At 38.9% G+C, this 20,019-nt stretch overlaps 2 protein-coding genes across 2 annotated transcripts; one reads left to right on the top strand and one right to left on the bottom strand.

The window, feature by feature from the left end:
- Window positions 1-503: 503 nt before the first annotated feature.
- LOC141642719 (uncharacterized) lies at window positions 504-17,662 on the top strand. The gene is made up of 12 exons (XM_074451612.1): window positions 504-1,054; window positions 1,320-1,436; window positions 1,521-1,713; window positions 1,806-1,972; window positions 2,746-2,917; window positions 3,610-3,671; window positions 7,554-7,635; window positions 11,724-11,781; window positions 11,978-12,102; window positions 16,481-16,564; window positions 16,647-16,717; window positions 17,242-17,662. The coding sequence occupies exons 1-12, from the start codon at window positions 774-776 to the stop codon at window positions 17,366-17,368; spliced, it is 1,539 nt and encodes a 512-aa protein (XP_074307713.1). The 5' UTR covers window positions 504-773; the 3' UTR covers window positions 17,369-17,662.
- Window positions 17,663-17,677: 15 nt separating this feature from the next.
- Window positions 17,678-19,722, bottom strand: LOC141642720 (organic cation/carnitine transporter 3-like). Its single transcript, XM_074451613.1, has one exon. The coding sequence runs from the start codon at window positions 19,494-19,496 to the stop codon at window positions 17,970-17,972; it is 1,527 nt and encodes a 508-aa protein (XP_074307714.1). The 5' UTR covers window positions 19,497-19,722; the 3' UTR covers window positions 17,678-17,969.
- Window positions 19,723-20,019: the final 297 nt, after the last annotated feature.

Here is a 20,019-nt window from a genome sequence, read left to right as displayed (position 1 = left end):
GGGGATGACAAAGATAAAGAATCAAGGGAACATGGTTACTACTTACCAAACTATAAGCCCTGCGAATGACGAAGCTTACTTTGTCGAGAATGCATGAATGGATGCCATGTGTTAACTGCACAATAATATTTGCATAATTGTCCATCAACAAAGGATGATCTTAAACACGACCTGTAGGCTGTAGTAGAATGGAATGACGGTTCTTTCACGCTCTGGGTTTCGTCGGGATTAATGGTAATTGGTAAAGGGTGGGAAGGGTAGATTAGTCCAAATACCATTTTTTAATAAAACGGGAAAACCAAATGGATAAAAAAAACAGAATAAAATATTAAATATCTGCCAAATAAATTAAATGGGGTAATTTGCACCAACATTTGAAGATATGGGGTTAATATGCACATGTTGAAAGTTATGGGGCTAATTTGCACGTAGTGGCAAACGTATGGGGCTTATTTGCCACTTCCCCGTTAGTTACCGTAGACGTTATTACTCCGGACACCTTCGTTGTGAATTGCGCTAGTTGTTGTATACTTGTATCAATTCCACTCTGAAACTTAACACCCTCCCCCAGTAATATGAGTAAATCCCGTGCATCTTGCAATTCACAAAATTTCTCAAATCCATAACACAAATCGATTTCCCTACACAACTCAATCATACAATTTACAAAATTTCACAAATTTCAATGCTGTTGTCATTTACAATCGGGTATTTCACTTCACTAAACCCTAACTGTAATCTCAATTTTGGTCGTGTTGTGGTTATTGTAGTTAATGGTGGCAGGGATGACGTCATACCAGCGGCAACATGGGAATCCGGAGGTATATCCGGCTCGGGTTCGGCTTTCGGACATTAGCCCTTACGAAGGGGCAGCGACGGCAGCGTACATGAAGGGGGTGGAGGCGATATCGGAGTCGTTGATGAGATACAATGCAGTTGTAATTGAGCTAGGGAGGAATGACGCTGCCATCATCAGGTGTGGCTTGGAGGCTTCCAGGTTGTTTTTCAGGAATCACCCTCTTAGTAGAGGTCTATATATCTATAGGGCTGGAAGGTACCCACTATTCTTTTTGTTTACATTTGTTTTTGGCACATAGACCAATGAAAGTGGACTCGGAAGCTTGTGGTGATCAAATTAGCTATGAAATGGAGTAGTTAAATGAGATATTCCTAATATAGAAAGGTAAACAAATAAATGAGACGCTCTAAAATGGAATAGTTAAACAAATCACCCGGACGGAGAGAGTATATATCACCCATACACTTTTCTCTCTGAATACTGATGTAGAACTTGACACTGCATCAGCTCTTTTTTGAAGGGCTGTAGAAGATAGTGATTCATCTCCGCCTTGCATTGCTGAAGTTTTTAGATGCCTTGGTAAAGCTGCTCGTGCTGCTTTGTGTGCCATTGCCAGACACCTCCGTTTACGTACCGAGTAAGGAGTCCACCCATTTTGCTTTTTCTTTCTTCTTCTCCCTCTCGTCTATGTACCCTTTATCAAATCATCTTCTTTTAACAGTGTTTTCAACCATCTGCTTGATGATATCCCTTTACCCATCAACGAGGCGTCCTCCTCCATGCTTGTTGCAACATATATTCATGATTCTATGCAAACTGCTAAAGGGGCAATAGGATGTGGCAATCCCTCTCTTAATGCTGAATTCGAGAAAGGATTGTTGACTCTTATTTCTTCTGATATCCCTGGCCTTCAGGTATGTTCTCGTCAATATCATGTCTTCTATGTAGCATATTCTGTAGGTAATTTCCTCTCTTTATTCACTTCCTCTGACTGTTTTCCCCATAGGTGTGTGACCCCAATGGTCGATGGTACCTTGCAGATAGCGGGCTAGGTACTAGTTCTGTTTTGTTGCTTACAGGGAAGGCCCTTAGTCATTCTACTGCTGGCCTTCGCCCTGCTGCGACATACCGTGCCGCTTCTGATCTCACTTCGGCTGCTGGTTGTGTTGGAAGGTACTATAACCTCTATGTCTCGTATTTAAGAGTTTAGAAGCTTGTTGCTTCTGATTTCTCCCTTTCTGAAGTAATTGATTTGTTGATACATAAAATGAAGACATGGATAAGGTTGACTGAAAATTACACGAGTCTACTTTAGATTGAAGGACATAAGGCATTGGAGAGCGCAGAGTGGACAGAAAGAGTTCATGTGGTGATTGAGTTTGACTTTTGTTAGGCTTATTTGATTATTTTTATGGTGTTTCTTCTCATGCTTTTCGTTTCAGTTGAATATCATTTCCCCCCCAATGTTCTGCATCACTTTTTCCTCGTGATTTTTTGTCACACTTTGTTTCCCCATTTGGATTTGTTCTTAACTCATTCGAACGATTTCCTCCTTTATGTACTTTTTTCTTTACTTGCTTCCTTTTATTGTCGTGTTTTCCACTTTTCCCTTCTCTAAAGTGTCTGCAGTCTGTACAATTCTTGGTGCAAATTCATCTGTGACAACACAAACGGAGTGGTTGCATTACTTGCATACATCTGAATTCCGTACCCTGTATTGGTTGAGAGCCTTTGAGACAATGTAAATCGTAATGAAGTACATACATAATAATTGAATATTTCAAATTTGAGAAGCTTAGCTCCAAATGGCCACCCTCGTTTGTAGAGAAAGAAACTAATAAAGGTGTGGGGGAGGGGGGGCTGCGAGTGATGAGGTAGGTAATGACGGGGAAGATAAAAGGGTTGCAATAATCTAACTTGGTTAGTTGGTATCCTCGCAATTTCAGGACTTCCTTTGCCTTTAGGCTTATGCCACGGAGCAATGCGATTCTGGACTGCTCATCTATTTCTGCTGCCGGTCATGTCATCCCACACAGCTATATCCCAATATCTGTAAACCAGTTCATGGATGAACTATCTGCAGAAGATGGTCTGTGCAATCACTCAAACAGTATTTATGTAAGTCTTCAATTCAGAGTAGCTTATGTTTTGGTGTATGAATTACTTAAAACTGAATTGGAAGAGACTGAAAACCATGTTTATTATTTGTTATAGAGGTCTTTGTCGTTTCCTTCCAAAGATGATTATTCGACGTATAATGCGTCTGTGTTCCATTTGTGAACTGAAAAAAAAAATAATCTGGCTTTTATTACCTGTTATAAACTTTTCTTGCTCGGAAACTGGACAACAACATGACTGCTGGTGCATTTGAGTGATGTTAAGTATCAAACTCATAGTAGGAAGTCAAAATATTTCCGGTCCATCAGCTTGCTGATAGTTTGCGATTTCTGAAAGACTTGCTTGATTACTCTTCTTAGTAACCACTGTCAACCATCTGGTTACAAACTTACAATCGCTTGAAACTCAAACCATAATGTCAAAAGTATGACCTTGCCCTCTTAACTCCTAGTGAAGTATCCACATTGAAGTATCATTCTTGTTTCTGTTGCCTGAATCCTTGACTCCATAATTTACCATTGTGTTTTTCTCAGACTGGATTTCTACACCTCACTGTTCTGGCAACTTGTTGCTTAAGTTTTCTCTTTACTCCTTCAAAGCATGGCTTGGATTGTCATTTCTGGCCAATCTTTTTCATAATATTATATCCATTATCCACTGACTGGGCAGTAACCCAAAACGGGTGGTTTCAGGTTGAGCAAAATAATCAAAATAAGGAGGTTTCGTTAAGAAGCTTACTTTCTGATCCCATCTCGTAAGTTATACTGTTCATATGTTCTCTAATATTTATCTTCTTTATTTAATTCTTGTGCTACCAGCCTACCATTGATTTAAAAAAATTCATTTGCAATGGAGCTGAAGGTTTATGATTGAGATTATGATATAATATAGCAAAATAACTCATCAAACTGTTTATGCTTCTTCTGTTGTGAAATAAGACCTGCTTAATGCAAATTTTGACCCAATTTCCATCACGGGTTATCTGAAAACATCTGGGTAAGGTTGCATATATGCGACTATGCCATAGGTGAGAGCCTCTAGGCACTCAGACACTGTTATTAGTTTAGAATTATCACCTTTCTCCAGGCTTTATCCTTGTTTTTCTGTCATTACATTAGACATATAATTTGCAATAATTACATCATTGTTGGATATGTCATCCTACGTGGATCCAAAGTCGCCTGAGCGGTGGCTGTCTTCTTGCAACTGCATGGCACCATGGACTTTACCTGTAACACATTGAACCAAATTGCTGAATTCGAACAAACAAATAAGAAATAGAGGACAATGCTTTTAGATCTTTCTTAGACCATGAGTAAACATGATAGATTATCCAATCATGGTGAGAGTTAGAAAGGATAGAGTTGATGAGAGGAGGTGTAGGTCACACACTAAGAGAAGAGAACAACCGGGGTCGAGGCGAGGTATTCGGTCAACAAAGTAAAGTAGCAGTAGCAGTGGAAGCGGTAACGTCGAGAGATTGGGTACAACGATAGATAGTAGTTCGGGAATATATCGACGACCTTCACGGGTCTCCCAATGTCGTCTTAGCTACAAAGGAGCACCGAGACAGGTTAGATACTTCGATGAACTTTGCTCTACTCCAATTCATCCTACTCGTTTTTTAGATGTTAAGTCATTAGACTTGATGGGTTTGTGAGAAATAATTGAGCTACTAAATGGGACTCGAACAATTAGACTTTCTACTATGCTTGAATATACGTATGCCCCTTTGACATACAAATTTTTCAGTAGTTTTCAATACAAACCCAAAGATGCTGTTAACAATCGGATTGAGAGACGGGTATCATTTCGTCTTCTGGGTAGTGTACGTACAATAGCTTGACTATTGTAGACTATTGCCCGCTCGGGTTGGCTCACGTTGGCAACACAACCGCCCCTCTCCTCTAGAGGTCTATTTCTACCAAACCCCCGCACTAGACATTACCACCCTGCCCTCCGCTATTGGGATTCCGACTAATATGGGGTACAATTTTTGAAGCCTAATAATTTGAACGTTATCGAGTAACGTATGCTTGCGGGGTATACTTAAATGTCGATTATGGTGACCCTTTGTATTGAATGTTGCCGAGCTCGTTGCCGCTCATTTTGTTATTAAAGAGGGTCTTGTATCGATTTAATGTGGTGGTGTTGCCAATAACTTCCTACCAATAGGACACGAGGAGCCTAAAACTTTAGGTGCATGCCGCCTGTTCAACATTAAACACAAAACACAGTCTCTCTCCACTGGCTAAAAGAGAACCCGACTTTGCAATGGAAGGTAGAGGGAAAAAGGATGGTTCTATTACCTTGCCATAATTTGCCTGCCCTTATCCCGTTACCTAAGTTTCACCCCACTCTTTGACCGTAAGAAGCCCATGCCTCCTACCCATCTTACATCTTATCTACTACTACTACGAGCTGCTCAGACATCCACCCCTTCCACCGCGTCACACACCGACTATAGAAATGCCGCCACCATTCGTCCCTCACAAGTCCGTAGCATATAAAAGGCACGTTTCAAACCTCCTCAAACAAACCCTTGCTTGTTCCCAAAGCAAGCAATAGACAAAATAGGGGACAAATGGAGCGGCATACAACTTAAAGCTTGCTATACTAGTGACTCACCTAAATAACAATTATGACAAATCGACACCAATGCGAAATAAACAAATTTCAAAGTGGGAAAAACACAAAATCAAATGGAACACAAGTATGTCTTAAGACACTACTACTAAACCGTCGACCTTGTAAGACTTATACATGTTGTACTCTCGCGATTTGTCATAATTGATATTTAGGCTAGTTCAAGTTGAGTTGTATACCGCTCCATTTGGCCCCTATTCTGTCTTTGGTCTATTGCTTGCTTGGGGACAAACAAGGGTTTGGTTTGGGGAGGTTTGATGCGTACCTTTTATATGCTACCGACCTGTATGGGAGGGACGAATGGTGGTGGCGTCGGTATAGTCAGTGTCTGACGCGGTGGAGGCGGGGGAGGTCTGACCAACCTCCATAGCGGAGTTCAGACCCCCATTGCACAGTGTAGCTACAGCTTGACAATAATTTAAGATGAAGATGGGGTCGGAGGCATGGGTTTCTTAGGGTCAAAAGTGGGATCAAACTTTGGTAATGGGATAAGGGCAGACAAATTATGGCATGGTAAGGGAACCATCCTCTTTCCCTCTACCTGTGGAGAGAGACCATGTGTTTAATGCTCAACCGGCGGCGTGCATCTAAAGTTTTAGGCTCCTCATGGCCTATCGGTAGCAAGTGCTTTGGTGGAAAGCCTGGAATGAGATATCAGGCCAAGTGGCCAAGTTGACAGTGAGTGACTGATACAAGACGCTCTACACTAACAAAATGAGCGGCAACGAGCTCGGGCACATTTAATACAAATGGGTCACCATAATCGACATTCAAGTACCCCGGCAAGCATAACGTTCAAATGATTAGGCTACAAAAATTGTACCCCCTATCAGTCGGAACCAATAGCGGAGGGCAGGGTGGTCAACATCGTTGCCTTCATGTGTGGTACGGGGGTTGATAGAAATAGACCTCCAATAGGCTATCTCGGGGAGGTTGTGTTGCCAACGTGAGACAATCTGAGGTGGTGACCAAAAGTGGGCTCAATCACATTGTTATCAACATCTTTGGGTTCGTATTATGTTAAAGGGGCATACGTATATTCTAGTATAGTAGAAAGTCCAATTGTTCCGGTCGCATCTAGCAACTCAATTACGGGTCCTCGCAAACCCATCAAGTCTAATGATTTAACATCTAAAAAACGAGTAGGATGAATTCGAGTACAACAAAGATCAGTGAACAACCTGTCTCGGTGTTCTTTTGTAGCGAAGACGACATTGGGAAACCCGTCAACACCCTCCTCTTGTTGTGTGACCACTGCGTGCTGCTGCTTGACTGCAATGGCCTGCTATTGCACCGCTTTGACCAGCCGGTCGACTCCCGCAACAAACCACACCGACTCGGTATCTCACAAACTCGAAAAGATCAGATTATCAGCACTTGAAGAATCGAAATCCCCAATTTATTCTTCAAACCTTAATTCGTATGAATTGAATGTGGGAAGATAGGTCTATTTGATTGGATAGAATCATGAGATGAACTGATTTGTGAAGTAATTTATGAGAGATATGTGGAGATTGATTGGAAGAATTTAGGAGATAAAGGATGGATTAATGAGGGAGATTTGAGGGAGGGTTTGTGTTTGGTCTGTAAACTGTGTTGTGTTGTTGTAAATGAGGAATAAAGGGGATTTAGGAGAGGAAATAAAATTAAGTGCTTTGTGCGTAAATTCGAAATGTTGATCGACTTGAAGATATTATCGATCGATTCACCTTATTAACCCCTCAAGTTCAATCCTTCTCCCTCCGTTGAAATACAAATTGCAAATTGTCGATCGACATTAATGGCCTAGGCCTGTCGATCTACTTGTCTGGACTGGTCCTCAGTTACACGTCTAATTCACAATTCAGATCGATTGATAGTCTTATTGCGTTCAATTTTTGAAGAAATAGATACTACAAGGGTTTGCAATCTTTGGAGAATTTATTACGTCCATTATAGTTTGATCCGTTTTTACGTATGATTCTGACTTTTACCATCTGTTGATGCCTAGTGGTTCTTTTCTTGAAGATGCAATGGCCGTCTCCTGTGGACATTCATTTGGTGGTCTCATGCTAAGGAAAGTTATGGAATCGGTAGGACAATTTACTCGTTTCTAGTTTATATCTCTTTAATGTTGTTATAGTTTGTAGCTTTTTCTCCAATGTCTGATTGCATAGCCTTAATTTTTGCGCAATGAGTTGATAATTCTATCAGCATAAAAGGGCCAAGGTTTGAAGTATGAATAACTAACGGTGAGGCATAAAGTTATTTGCCCTTGTTTGGATTTCCAGTTGTCAATTACTGCAATTAAAAATATGTATTTTCTGTATGGGATTCGGAGCTATTTTATGTTATCAATGCCCCACTTAACTTCTTCTCGAATAACGCAATAAGGGACCCTTTTGATGCCAGATATTCCGAGTGATGATCTAGGCATTCAGTTATAGATAAGATAATGCTTAAAAAGCTTTAAGGTTGTCTAACCAAGAACACATTTATTTCTATGAGATGGGGAAACATGTTCCTGCTTTGTCTATGCCATTTACAACTCTATTTTAGTCTTTCACTTATTTTTCCTTGTGCAAATTGTAGCTAGCGAACCTGTCGTATGTATAGTATTTGTTGTCGTCTCTCATCATGCAAGGTGGGAGTGATATGAATTGATAGACAGTATGCACTGTGCTAGTTTCTTCTCCCAGCTTTTTTTGGGCATTCTTATCTTACCAAATTGTCAACTGTTTGACATTCACAGCCTCTTGTTGGATGAGCTGCAATCTTTGGACTCTATATTTTAAAGGACTTAACTAATTTTCTTTAAATAATGGAATAAAGCAAAATGACTCACTAAAGTGGCTGCCCTTCTTTCTCTTGTGAAGTAGTGGTCCTTCGATGCAGTTCTCGACGCAATTTTCATCTTGGGTCATTTCGGAAACAGCCTCTTTGTGTTGCTAACACAAGGGTAAGGCTGCGTACATCCGACCCCCCCTTACCCCACAATTTGCGGGAGCCATTGAGGCACTGGGGTAATGTTGTTGTTGTTGTATAAAGCTGTCTTTTATAAGCATGAGCTGGGAAGGAATCCTTTTCTACTTTGTGCATAAGTTCTTTTGGGGAATCTTCTTTGGTTTGGATGCTCAGTCCTGCTGTGTGAATTGAGTTTTTTTTTTTCTTCTTTTTTTTTTTGTTATTTTATTTGTTGCTTCTTGCTGGGTAAAACACGTAAACTTTCCGGAAAACAGCAACCTTTTAGATGGAGCCAAAAGTACATGTACGGAGTACTCAATTTGGCTTTGGTATCTAAGGGGTTATGTCAAATTCATTATGTTCCAAAAAAAACCCTGTTGTGTTTTTTCCCCTGCCATGACGTACCAGTTTTTAGCCAAGTACCATTTGCTAATAACCTCTATTTTATCCAGCAGCAGAAAGGCTGGTACATAAGAACTCAACCTCCCCTTTTACCCTTCTTTTAGGGTAATGATCATGACAACAAAGAGGGTGATCTCGATAATTTATCTGAAATGATGACAACAACAGAATATTTTCTTTTTTAGATCTAGAAATGGTAGACAGAAATTTGAAATGTTCCAACTTCTAATGCCGCACATCTAGAATTCGTATTTCATAGAAACTGAGGTATTGGAAATTTTGATTGCTATTTTGAGAGTATGAAGATATTATGGTAATTAATCTTCCTAGTTTATTTTCGCAGTACGATTTTTACTCATATCAATACTTTTTGCACTAAAGTTTCCATTTGTTACTCTTAACTAAAAAAAAAACCTAATTCTCTCTTCCGTCTCTCTATTGTCAAAACCTTAACCTTCTTTAGCCTTCTTAAAAATCTTCAGTTATGAACACGATTATTCGAATGAATTGCAGGTATTTAATTCGTTAATCCCATATTAATAATTTAATTCACTATTTTTATTATATTTTATTCCCTTTTAATTAGGGTTCATGTCTAAATTAATTAAGGGTTAATTAGTGTCGTACGGCGGGGTTGATGATGGTGAGCGTCACCTGTGGACTGTTTCCCGTTGCCGACGTGAGAGTTGAGCGGCGTTCGATCTATGGTCCGGTGGTTGGAGGTTGCAGTCGTGGTAGTCGCGGTGGTGGTGGCTTGGCCGGCCGCAGAGGGTTGGCCTTTAGCCGGCACAGTTGGCGTGGTTGGTGGTGGTGTAGTATATGAAAAGCAGCGTAGTAGTGCAGTACATGGTTGGGGTCATATGGTTTTGCCTTTTTTTTTTTTTTTTTTTTTTTTTTTTTTTTTTTCCAGTTTACTGTATTTTATGTATGTACTACAGAAAATTGCTTTGTTTTTTCTAAATTCTTTATCCAATTCTTTCACAACCAAGATTGTATACATGCTTCATTAGAAGGGCATGTAAGATCAAGGGCCTTTGATTTTTCAATTTTTTTGTCAGTGTACTGTACCTAGTCATGAGTAGTCGGAAATAAGGTGATATGAAATTAAAGGAAAATAGATGTGTGAAATTAGGGAGAATACATTAGGGAGAAATTGGAGAGAGAAAATGAGGGGGGAAATGTGAGGGGTATAATTGTGAATAGTGTACTGAGACGAGTAAAATGTATACTTCCTAAATCAGGACCCAATTCTTTATTGAGGATAGAAGGAGCAATCTATCTTAATAAGGTATGACTTTCCTGTATATGAATTTATATTATATTCAAAAATTTAAAAAACTAAGAATGTAAGGATAGAAGTGGGTGTAATTGTGTAAAACTTCATCCTAGATTTATTTTGGCGAATACAGCTGGTCACTTCGGTTATCTGTTGTGATGATCATTATGGTTGCCAATGATTGCTTACACTTGCACTGATTGCAGACATTTGCTGGCAATTAGTCTTCATAAGTAGGAAATGTTATTTGTTAGGGTTTTTGGCTTTTTGCTACGTTGTGAATGGAAGCATTATCTAAGAGGGTAAATAATAATGGTTCGTAGATATGAATGTCTTGTTATATGATAAACTCGTGTTTTCAAAGATATATTTAGGAACTAAACTGATATCTAATCACATGCAAGTGAAAAGTTGCTGATAGATTGTCAAGCTGTCACAATTGTAGCCGTCCTATTGCGAAATCCCGCCCCCGAGTTTTAATACCTTAATAAAAACTTATGTAGGCCGATAAACCACTACACCCGACTGAATCTCTTTCAGTTTGGTTCATTGTGATCTGCTGTTTTTATGCCTGCTGGTTCTTATTCTGTAGTTTTCTTTTATCTATTAGTCATTTACGCCAGATAAAGTTACATGTAAATGAGGACGAAATTCATGACTGAACTTTTTTTTTCCTCCTAAAAAGTGCGTTACTGATCTAATATTGATACTTCTACAGCAAGATATAATAATGGCTTGTAATAAACAGTCGGGCGTAATTAATAAAAAAATACATTCTCTCTCAAAAAACCGTCAATCAACGGCAAGGATTAACAGTGACAATGATAGAAGATGGCAACATAAAATATGTTACTGTTGCTCACAAGCAAATGAAGTGTGAATGTCCGCTTTGCTCTCAGGCCACTATCACTTTCTTTTTCAAAAACTCATGGTGGTTAATTTTTAGAGAGAGAGAGAGAGAGAGAGAGAGAGAGAGAGAGAGAGAATGGTGGTAGCATAGTACAATCATGTTTTGTTTGAAAATGAATAGCCACTGGACATTCCAATCAAATTTTACGGTCTCTGAGTTACAATCTAGTTGAGTTAGTTAGCTAGATGACCGTTATAGTAACTAGTTAAAGGAGAGATTTTTAATAATTCTTCTTCTTGGCCACCCATATAATTGCATAAAGGGAATCGCGAGTTATTTTCAAGTTTTGTTTCTTGATTGTTAGCTGAAATTAAATACTGAATTTGGGAGTTCTCAATATATGGAGACCAGTATTTGTGTGCTATGTCACTCAAACTCGTTTAGAAATATACCCGATACGAGTGCGTGTCCAATTGTCGGACTCAGCTAATTTATTGAAAGATATATATGCATATTTTGGCTTTAAATGAGGCGTGGTAGTGTCATAAGTGTTGGACATGGGTAGGTGAGGGAATAGAAGAGTCGGAGTAACATATTTTGTGTGATGCTAAAGTTATGAATTTGTTTTTGTTTTTGTTGTTGTCAACTTGTCATAACGAAATATCATTACTTAGTTATTTTCTTGGCAGTCCAGGTGCTCGCTCTGCCGCGCAGAAATTGAGACCCGGTCAATGATTCCCAATCTTGGTATGTACATTTTAGGTTGTATTTTTCCCTTTTAAAGGCTCTTTTCTGAGAGGCACTTGTAGAATATGGTTAATAACTAATGACTATGCTCAAGAGCCCACTCTGTCCTGTGTAATGATAAGGGAACCTTTTCAATTACTTCTCCTTTTCGCTTGTGAGTGGTTATGGTTATTGCTATTCAATGTTCTCTATGAAGCTTTGAGGGCTGCTGCTTCAGTGGTGAGACACGAGGATGATCGAAAGCTCTTCCATAATGCAGCACTACGAAAACGGCGAAAAGAAATGGGTGATCAGACTGATCTGGGAAAAAGGATTAATAAGGTTTTTACTTTGCTTCTATTTCGCCCTTACGATGCATTTTAAATTACCAATGTTTAGTCGTCCTTGTTTGTACATACACTTGATCTCTTGTTAAGTTTATTAGTGAACCACTAAAGTCCATTTCGGTTATACCGGTCAAAATGAGGCAAAACTAAAAATATTGGAACCCCTGTTTGATATATCCAGCTCCACGCATAGAGCTGTCAAAAGATAGCCCGATTTGAAAAACCGCTTGAAACCCGCCCGAATATATATCCGTATTAACCCGCTCTTTTGAACATGAACTCGAAAACGACCCGACCCGATAATAACCGCCTACATTTAGGGTTAAAACTCGCCCGACCCGAGAATAGTTACATTTATTGAAAGTTTGTATTTAAAGCAAATAAAACTAATATAAAATGATAAAATAATGTAAATTTTCATAAGTTTGTAATAAAATATGCTTATATCTGTTTTAAAACATAGTTTTACCACATGGTTAATTACTCAAATGATTACCAAATAAATGTAATCAGTGCTTGTCATGTACGTTTGAACTCTCAACCAGGATTGATTTTCGTAGGTAGGAATTATGATCTTAATTTTATAGGATCTTACGATTCAACTTAGGTCAAATATTTTTAAAGTAGAATCTTAACCCGTCATACGATCCTAGGCTATACGACCCGTCCATTTTTTGGTTACTAAACTTTTATATATGACTAAGATATAAAATTACTATAAATTGGAACATATTGCGGGCACGTGATAAGATAATGGTGTTTTGAGATTTAAACACTAGATTTAACATATTTTGACAACATAATTATGCATTTTAGTTAATTTATAGGATCTTACGATTCTATGATTTGATCCTAATCCTCTATTTACTAAAGAATAGGTGAAACTATGAATTTTCCTACTCAAATCATTCTAATCAACTAATTGGGCCCTAACATGTTTGATTATTTTCAAATTTGGGCTTGACACTTTTGCTTATTCTATATAAATGTTCGTCTACTTATAATTCTTACTTATTTGTCAATATTTGTAGAAAAATATATTCTACCAAAAACGGTTAAATGTTCACTTTTGTATCCCTTAATAATTAATAGGGATATTCTCTCGTCCCTCAACCTTTTCATTTTCTAAGATGTACCCCTCTTTTTTTGCAAAATAACTCTTGGCTACAAGTTCTAAATACGATAATTTTTTTTTTCAAATTGACCGTCTTTAAGAGGTCTTCAGTTTGAAAAAGAATTCACCGACGTCTCAACTCGCAGGCGGGAATTATGGTCCGGCTACGAGTTTAAAAGGCGGCGATTTTTTTTTTCAAATTCAAAGCCTTGATGAGATAATTGGTTTGAAAAAAAAAATTACCGTTTTCTGAACTCGTAACAGAGAATTTTTGTCGGTCAAAGTTTTTTTTGTGAAAAACGAGGGGTACACCTTAGAAAATGAAAAAGTTAAGGGGTACACGAGAGAATATCCCTAATTAATACTACACATTAATAATTGTAAACCGTAACATTAAATTTAATGTTTAATTACCATGGTTTTAAATCTCGGCCGATACGATACGTATCGCCCGAGATGTGTCGGTATCGGAGGCCGCCGATACGAGATATCCCGAGATGTATCGGGCAAATTGAAAATAAGAAAGTATCGGCCGAGACGACCGATTTATAAGGTGTATCGGCCAACTCGGCCCGATACAGCCCGCGATGAACCCGATATGAACGAGTTATGACTTGTACCGAACCAAGTTTTTTAATGAAAAGCTCTTCGAAACTGTATAGCATTGGTCAATTTAAATATCCTAAGTAGAATCAATCTTAACTTTATATGAAATAGTCAATAGATGATGAAATATTTACAAAAGCTTGTAAAATAAATATCACCGAGATAACAACGATTCAGAGCGCGACAGCCGAGTCGGGGACGATTCCGCGACTCCGTTACCGCGACCGCGATCACGACCGATACCGCTATTTAAAACCCTGTTAATTACCAAATGGAACAAATGGAAATTTATCAGACATCACAATCTAAAAAACCGTGCTTAGCACGGGGATCTACCCTAGTAACCCCATCAATCCAAAGTAGGATCCCTCTCCCGCTGATCAATCCAATACTTACAACATTGCGATATTAAATATATTATACAAAAAATGCTTATTCTTACTAGTATCATATATTGCTCTATAATTATAAAAAGTAAGAATACCTATATGTTTATAATTAAAATTAAAGAAAATAACATTTGTAAAAAGGTGTTAATCTGGCCTCTTTCTAACCCTAACCTGCCGTGAAACCTGTATAAACCTGACCCATAAAAACCTGTATTTTACAAACCGAAATAGGTCTGACCCAACTGCTGAACCTGAAATGACTGTAACCCACTCGCCTCACCCGTAATTTACCCGAACATGAGATGATCGTCCCGTTTGACAGATCTAGCTCCTGCTTATTTAAGAAGAGACAATTGTACCATGAGAACAAAGATTAATAAAGCTAAGACAAACCAAACTGTTAGAAATACAACAACATTACTCCAGTGCCTCAATGGCTCCGCAAATTGCGGGGTAAGGGGGGTCGGATGTACGCAGCCTTACCCCTTACCCTTTTGTTGGCAACACAAAGAGGCTGTTTCCAAATGACCCAAGATGAAAATTGCGTCGAGAACTGCATCGAAAGACCACTACTTCACAAAAGAAAGAAGCATAGCCACTTTAGTGAGCCATTTTGATTTATTCCAGAACCAAAGAGTAATGAGTCTTTGGCTCCATTGGAAATATGGAAACCGCCTATAATTAGGAAATATTGCAGGACATCCTCTTCCCCGACCCAACAACCTCTATCCCAAGAGTGATATTCTAATGCCCTGTGATGCTCGGACTCTTCACCTGACCCCGAGGATCCGGTGGACAGGATCCGGACACGGATCCGGACATGGATCCTTGACGGATCTTTCTATGAGAAATCGGTGTGAGAGTGTTGTTTTTAACCACTGTTTTGTACAGCAGTCCTATATCAAGAGTGATCTTGACATGAATTTTAATGCTCTAATAAAGTCTTCATTCATGTTAAAAACATGAAAAAACTACTTTTCCTTTCTTTTCTTTGACTTTTTTTTAACTAATAATCAATTTATTTTCAAAAAAATAAAACATTAGCCGAGTCCAAATTCAAATTAGGATCCTCGTATCCGAGTCCTTGTTTTTGAGATTTCAAGGATCGGACCCTTGGATCCGTGTCTGTGTCGGATCCTCGTATCCGAGTCCGAGCATCACAGCTAATGCCCAATTCAAGTGTAGCATTGGCACAGTGTTTTAACGATACATATATGAGCTTTTTCAGTGAGCTGTGATTAGGGTTAGTCTACCTGAAAAGAGTTATATCCTTGGCTGTTTTTTTTTTTAGAATTTTAGATTTCAATTGAATGACTTCTATGTTCAGGAACACCTCCTACTTTACTAGGAAGAAAACGAGTTAGGTGGCTATATGGCTGTTGTAATCTTGTAGACTTTATAGCTGTTGTAGAGCTATATGGCTGATGTAGGTGCAAATTGCAATGCATCTTGTAGCATTCCTTCCGCCCGAGTTGTTTTTTGAGTATTGCTCATATAATATTCTCAACTCAGCCTTGGTAAATTGATGAGATTGGGTGATAGGTTCTGCTAGTCTCTCTGACATCTCTGTTACCCCCATAGTCTTACCCTTATTGGATCTCAGTCACCTCGGGACACTTCATTTGAGTCAACGTTGACAGTTTAAAGAAAACTGAGCCCGCCACCGGTCATGCTCCCAATTTGGATATTTGTGTCCGAGATTGAGTATTTTAGGTTTCCACTCCATGTGGGGGAATGAGCTATATGATACTTGACACTCGAACATGGCCACATGGGTATGAACTTGGGGCGTGTTTGGGTAGAAAAAGAGGAGGTAAGGGAAGGGAGTGGGAGTGGGAGTGGGAATGGAGCAAATGAGCTTCGATCTAAATCTTTCCTACTTAAAGTTTTAAGTTGCCTTGTAAGTGGGAGATGGAGGGATCCATTTTCCCTCAGCCAAAATCCCTCCAACTCTATTTTCTAACCAAACAAGGATGTTACATCCCCTCTTTTTCTTTAGAGCCCTCCATCAAAATTCAAAACAAATGGCTAGACAACTAATTTTCACCCCAAACATTTATTTTTCATTGAAATATCAGCGTTCGACACTTGGACATGCATGTACACTTCTAGACTAGTCTGAGTAAGAATGAATAGTTGGATCTTAGAGTGTTCTGTCGTGGCTCTGTTAACTTAATAGTTGCCTGGTTCATTAGTTTCACAAAGGCAATTCTGCTGTTATCCAAACTTTTGTGTCTTTTTTTCCTCACGTTACAAATTATCAGGAAATGGACGATATCACTTCTGACGGTGGTCAGCAAAGAGTAATTCAGTATCCATTTTCAGTCAATGAAAAAGTTGTCATTAAGGCAAGTCACAGGAACATCTTTTTTCTTTTCAATATTGTAAAATGTCATTTATATATGGTGAATCCATTAAGAAATTGTGCAGGGAAACAGAAGAACACCCGGAAAATTTGTGGGGAAAGAAGCTGTTATAACATCGCAATGCCTTAATGGCTGGTGAGTTGTTACCGCTCAATCAATTTAATATAAGGACTTAAGTAGTAAATTGTATAAATTCCCCGTAAACGTGACTGATTATATCAAGTTACTGAAAATATTGTTTTTAACTTTTACCTGGACAGATATGAAGCTTATACCTATTAGTCTCATTCCAAAATAAGCAATCAATTTTTTTTCATTTCATCAATTACTGTAATTGGTTTGCAATCTCTTTCTTTTGACAAGTACAGAGAACCGCGAGTGTTTTCTTGCGTCTATGAGGTAAAAGCTTGTTTAGAGAGCCTAAGATAGCACGGGGAGTATTGAAGGTCTTGAGTTGAGCTTTTAAGGTTCTAGATTGGAAACTACTTGACAACCTTAAAAATCAACCCTAGCTTTCATGGGTTCATCTTACTCAATACTTAGATTTTTTGCTATTTCTCAGTCCAGTTATCACACATGTTTAGTATTTTCTCGGGTCAGATCGTCAATTTCTGTTTGCTTGAAGTGATCTCTTTTTCTCTTTGTTTTTACATGTAAAGGTACTTGTTGAAAATCACGAGCAGTGGAGAAAGTGTACGGTTGCAGTATAGGTCTCTTCAGAAGCTCTCAGCATCGCAGACTAATGAGGAGAAATGTACGTCGGAGCCTATACAAACTAATAGCTAACTACCTTCAAGATAGACGATTTGTCGTTCGACGTTCTCTTCAGGTTCCATTGTTTCTTCATCCTTGCTCAACTTTTGTTATCTTAATCCATGTATAGATATCAGATGTTCATACTGGAAGGCAAATCACTATTGCTAATGGCCATCTCCTTTCAGCCTTCACTTAGCAAGTGTCTTCAACTTTTCATGTGTATCTATGAAATTGTGCTCTGCATGAGCTTATATAAGTTCAACTCCCAAAATGTATTTATGCTCAACCAGAGAGTATGGTATGATATTTATTGATTAGGCTCAATGCTTGTTTGCAATCTTTTTTTTTTTTTTTTTTGAAAATCGCAATTTTATTAATTGATTTTGAAAAGTCAAGTGAATGACATTTGTTTGACTATGAACCAAAAAATCATACAAGGATTAACATTAGAGAAATATATTTTTACCAAAATTCTGTCAATCATTTAAACAAAATCAATGACCGGGGGTTCCGATTCTCTATTAATGGGGAGTCTTGGATGTTGGTTTATATGGTTCTATTGAGTCTACCTTATTAAACTGGGAACTGTGGGGATATATTTGAAGATCCAAGATAAGAAGCAAGGGATACCCTAAATGCAACCGCAAAGACCACAATCCTTAGCGGTAACTTCTTGTTCTTCCATGGTATCACACAACACCTTACCCCTTGTCTCCGGTAAGCTCAGCACCAAAAGCCCACAAACAATTATAGTCACTCCAAAGACGGTATGACCAAACAACTCATTTCTCCTCCCTATGACAACCAAAACTGGTACAAAAACCGACGCAAAGAGCAGTGCCTGCCTCGACAATGAGACTGCCGTGTTTCTTACACATGTCGGAAACAACTCGACCGTGTAGATAAACAAGATGTTGAAAACCATACAAGCACAAAAGAGTGCTGTCAATTCTAATCCGACTCGAATGCCCTTCTGATCATGCCCGGCTATAATGGAAACAATACCTGTCGCGCCACTGACTGTACAAAACCCGAGAATTGAGCTTCGTCTATTAACTCTTTGGATCCAAAACAGGTAAGAAAGCAGAGAAGAGACGAGAAAGATAAGTGAGTTGTAAATCGAGCTTAGGTAGATGTTGGGGCCTAAGCTTCCGACACCTAAGAACATGCCAAAGTACATCATACCGACCCCAAAACTGAGCACCATTGTTACTAGCAGCCTTTGAATTGCCCATCTTTTCTTGGCTATAACCCTCATTGAAGAGAATGGATTGACATTTGATTGTTCGATTTTGAACATGTTTCGTGCCAAGACCGAGCTGAGATGAGATAATGTTCCGATTCTTTTTAGTACACTCACAGCCTCGTTTTGTCGCCCTTGAAGGAAGAGCCATCTTGGGGACTCAAATAGACAAAAATGAATCATTACAGAATACAAGATTCCAGGAGTAGAAGTCCAAATGTAAAGGGCTCTCCAGGACGAGGTTCGAGTAAAATAAGCTATGCCGGTCAAGGACAGGATGCCAAGAGTCAAGGATATGAAACCGAGCAAGACTATCTGCCCTCGCCACCTCTTTCCGACCTTCTCTGACAAGAGGACAAAAGAGGAAATAGTTATTGATACTCTACCAGCTCCACAAATGAAGCGAAGGACACAGTACCACCAGAAACTGGGAGCGAACCCAGACGCAAGTGCTGCAAGAGACATTGTCAGACAGGAGAATAATAATAAGTTTTTGCGGCCTAGTGACGTGTCACCAAGTGATGCCACGAGAAACCCAGTTAACAAGCAACCGACAAAGTAACAAGTTGCCGGTAAACCCTTGATGAATGAGCTGGCACATTCGAGATCCCAGTCTGATATGATTGTTCTATTCTTATTGGCGACCCAATTCCAGTCAGCTCTTGGTAGAGAGCATATGTTAGAATAGGAGTTGCAGTTGAGAATATTAGTATTAGTACAATACCAAGCTGGCTGAGCGTCGGTGAAGACGCTGATCAACGTCTGTTGGTTGTCGAAAATAGGTGGAATACATGCAAACACAGCTTGCAGAATCTGATTCCATGTCATCTTCCCAAGGCTGCCCTCAATCACCTCCTCGACAGACATTGGTGTCGGAGTTGCATCATCCTCGGTTGAGCTTATCGTCTCTGCCATGTTCACCCTGCCGTCTAGATACCAAATTGTTTGAGTTGTAAATGAGCGATATATTGTTGAAGTTTTCGTGAATGACGATGAATGTAACGAGAAATTTGGTCGAAAATATGGAGAGTATTATATTATAACAAGAGTATTTGTAATAATAATGTCAGTATTTTTTAGAACTTGGGAAAGAAACAATCCACGCTTTAATAATTGAAAATATAAGGCGGTGACTTGTTTAAATTGTAAATTATCAATAAGCCAAGTTGGGTATGTATAAATCCAAGAAAATGAAGGACAGTACCTTAGTTCACCAAGAAAGCTGACTAGATTTCTTAGCAGTCATGAATGTGAGGAAATATGAAAAGAGTAATAATTGAGAATTTGTTGGTCACACAGATAAACTATACTTGTATAGTAGGGTCTCTGGTCTCTGGACTCTATCTGGTATTATTGGGTGATGGAAAGAGTGTATGCACCATTGATTTTTAAGCTGCTACTTTTTACAACTCCTGCCCTTATTATGGAGCCTTTAGAT

Source organism: Silene latifolia, chromosome 2 (assembly GCF_048544455.1).
Source record: "Silene latifolia isolate original U9 population chromosome 2, ASM4854445v1, whole genome shotgun sequence".
In the NCBI taxonomy this organism is placed as follows: domain Eukaryota; kingdom Viridiplantae; phylum Streptophyta; class Magnoliopsida; order Caryophyllales; family Caryophyllaceae; genus Silene; species Silene latifolia.
The sequence above is the reverse complement of the archived record's forward strand: the minus strand, read 5'-3'. Positions and strand labels throughout refer to the sequence as shown.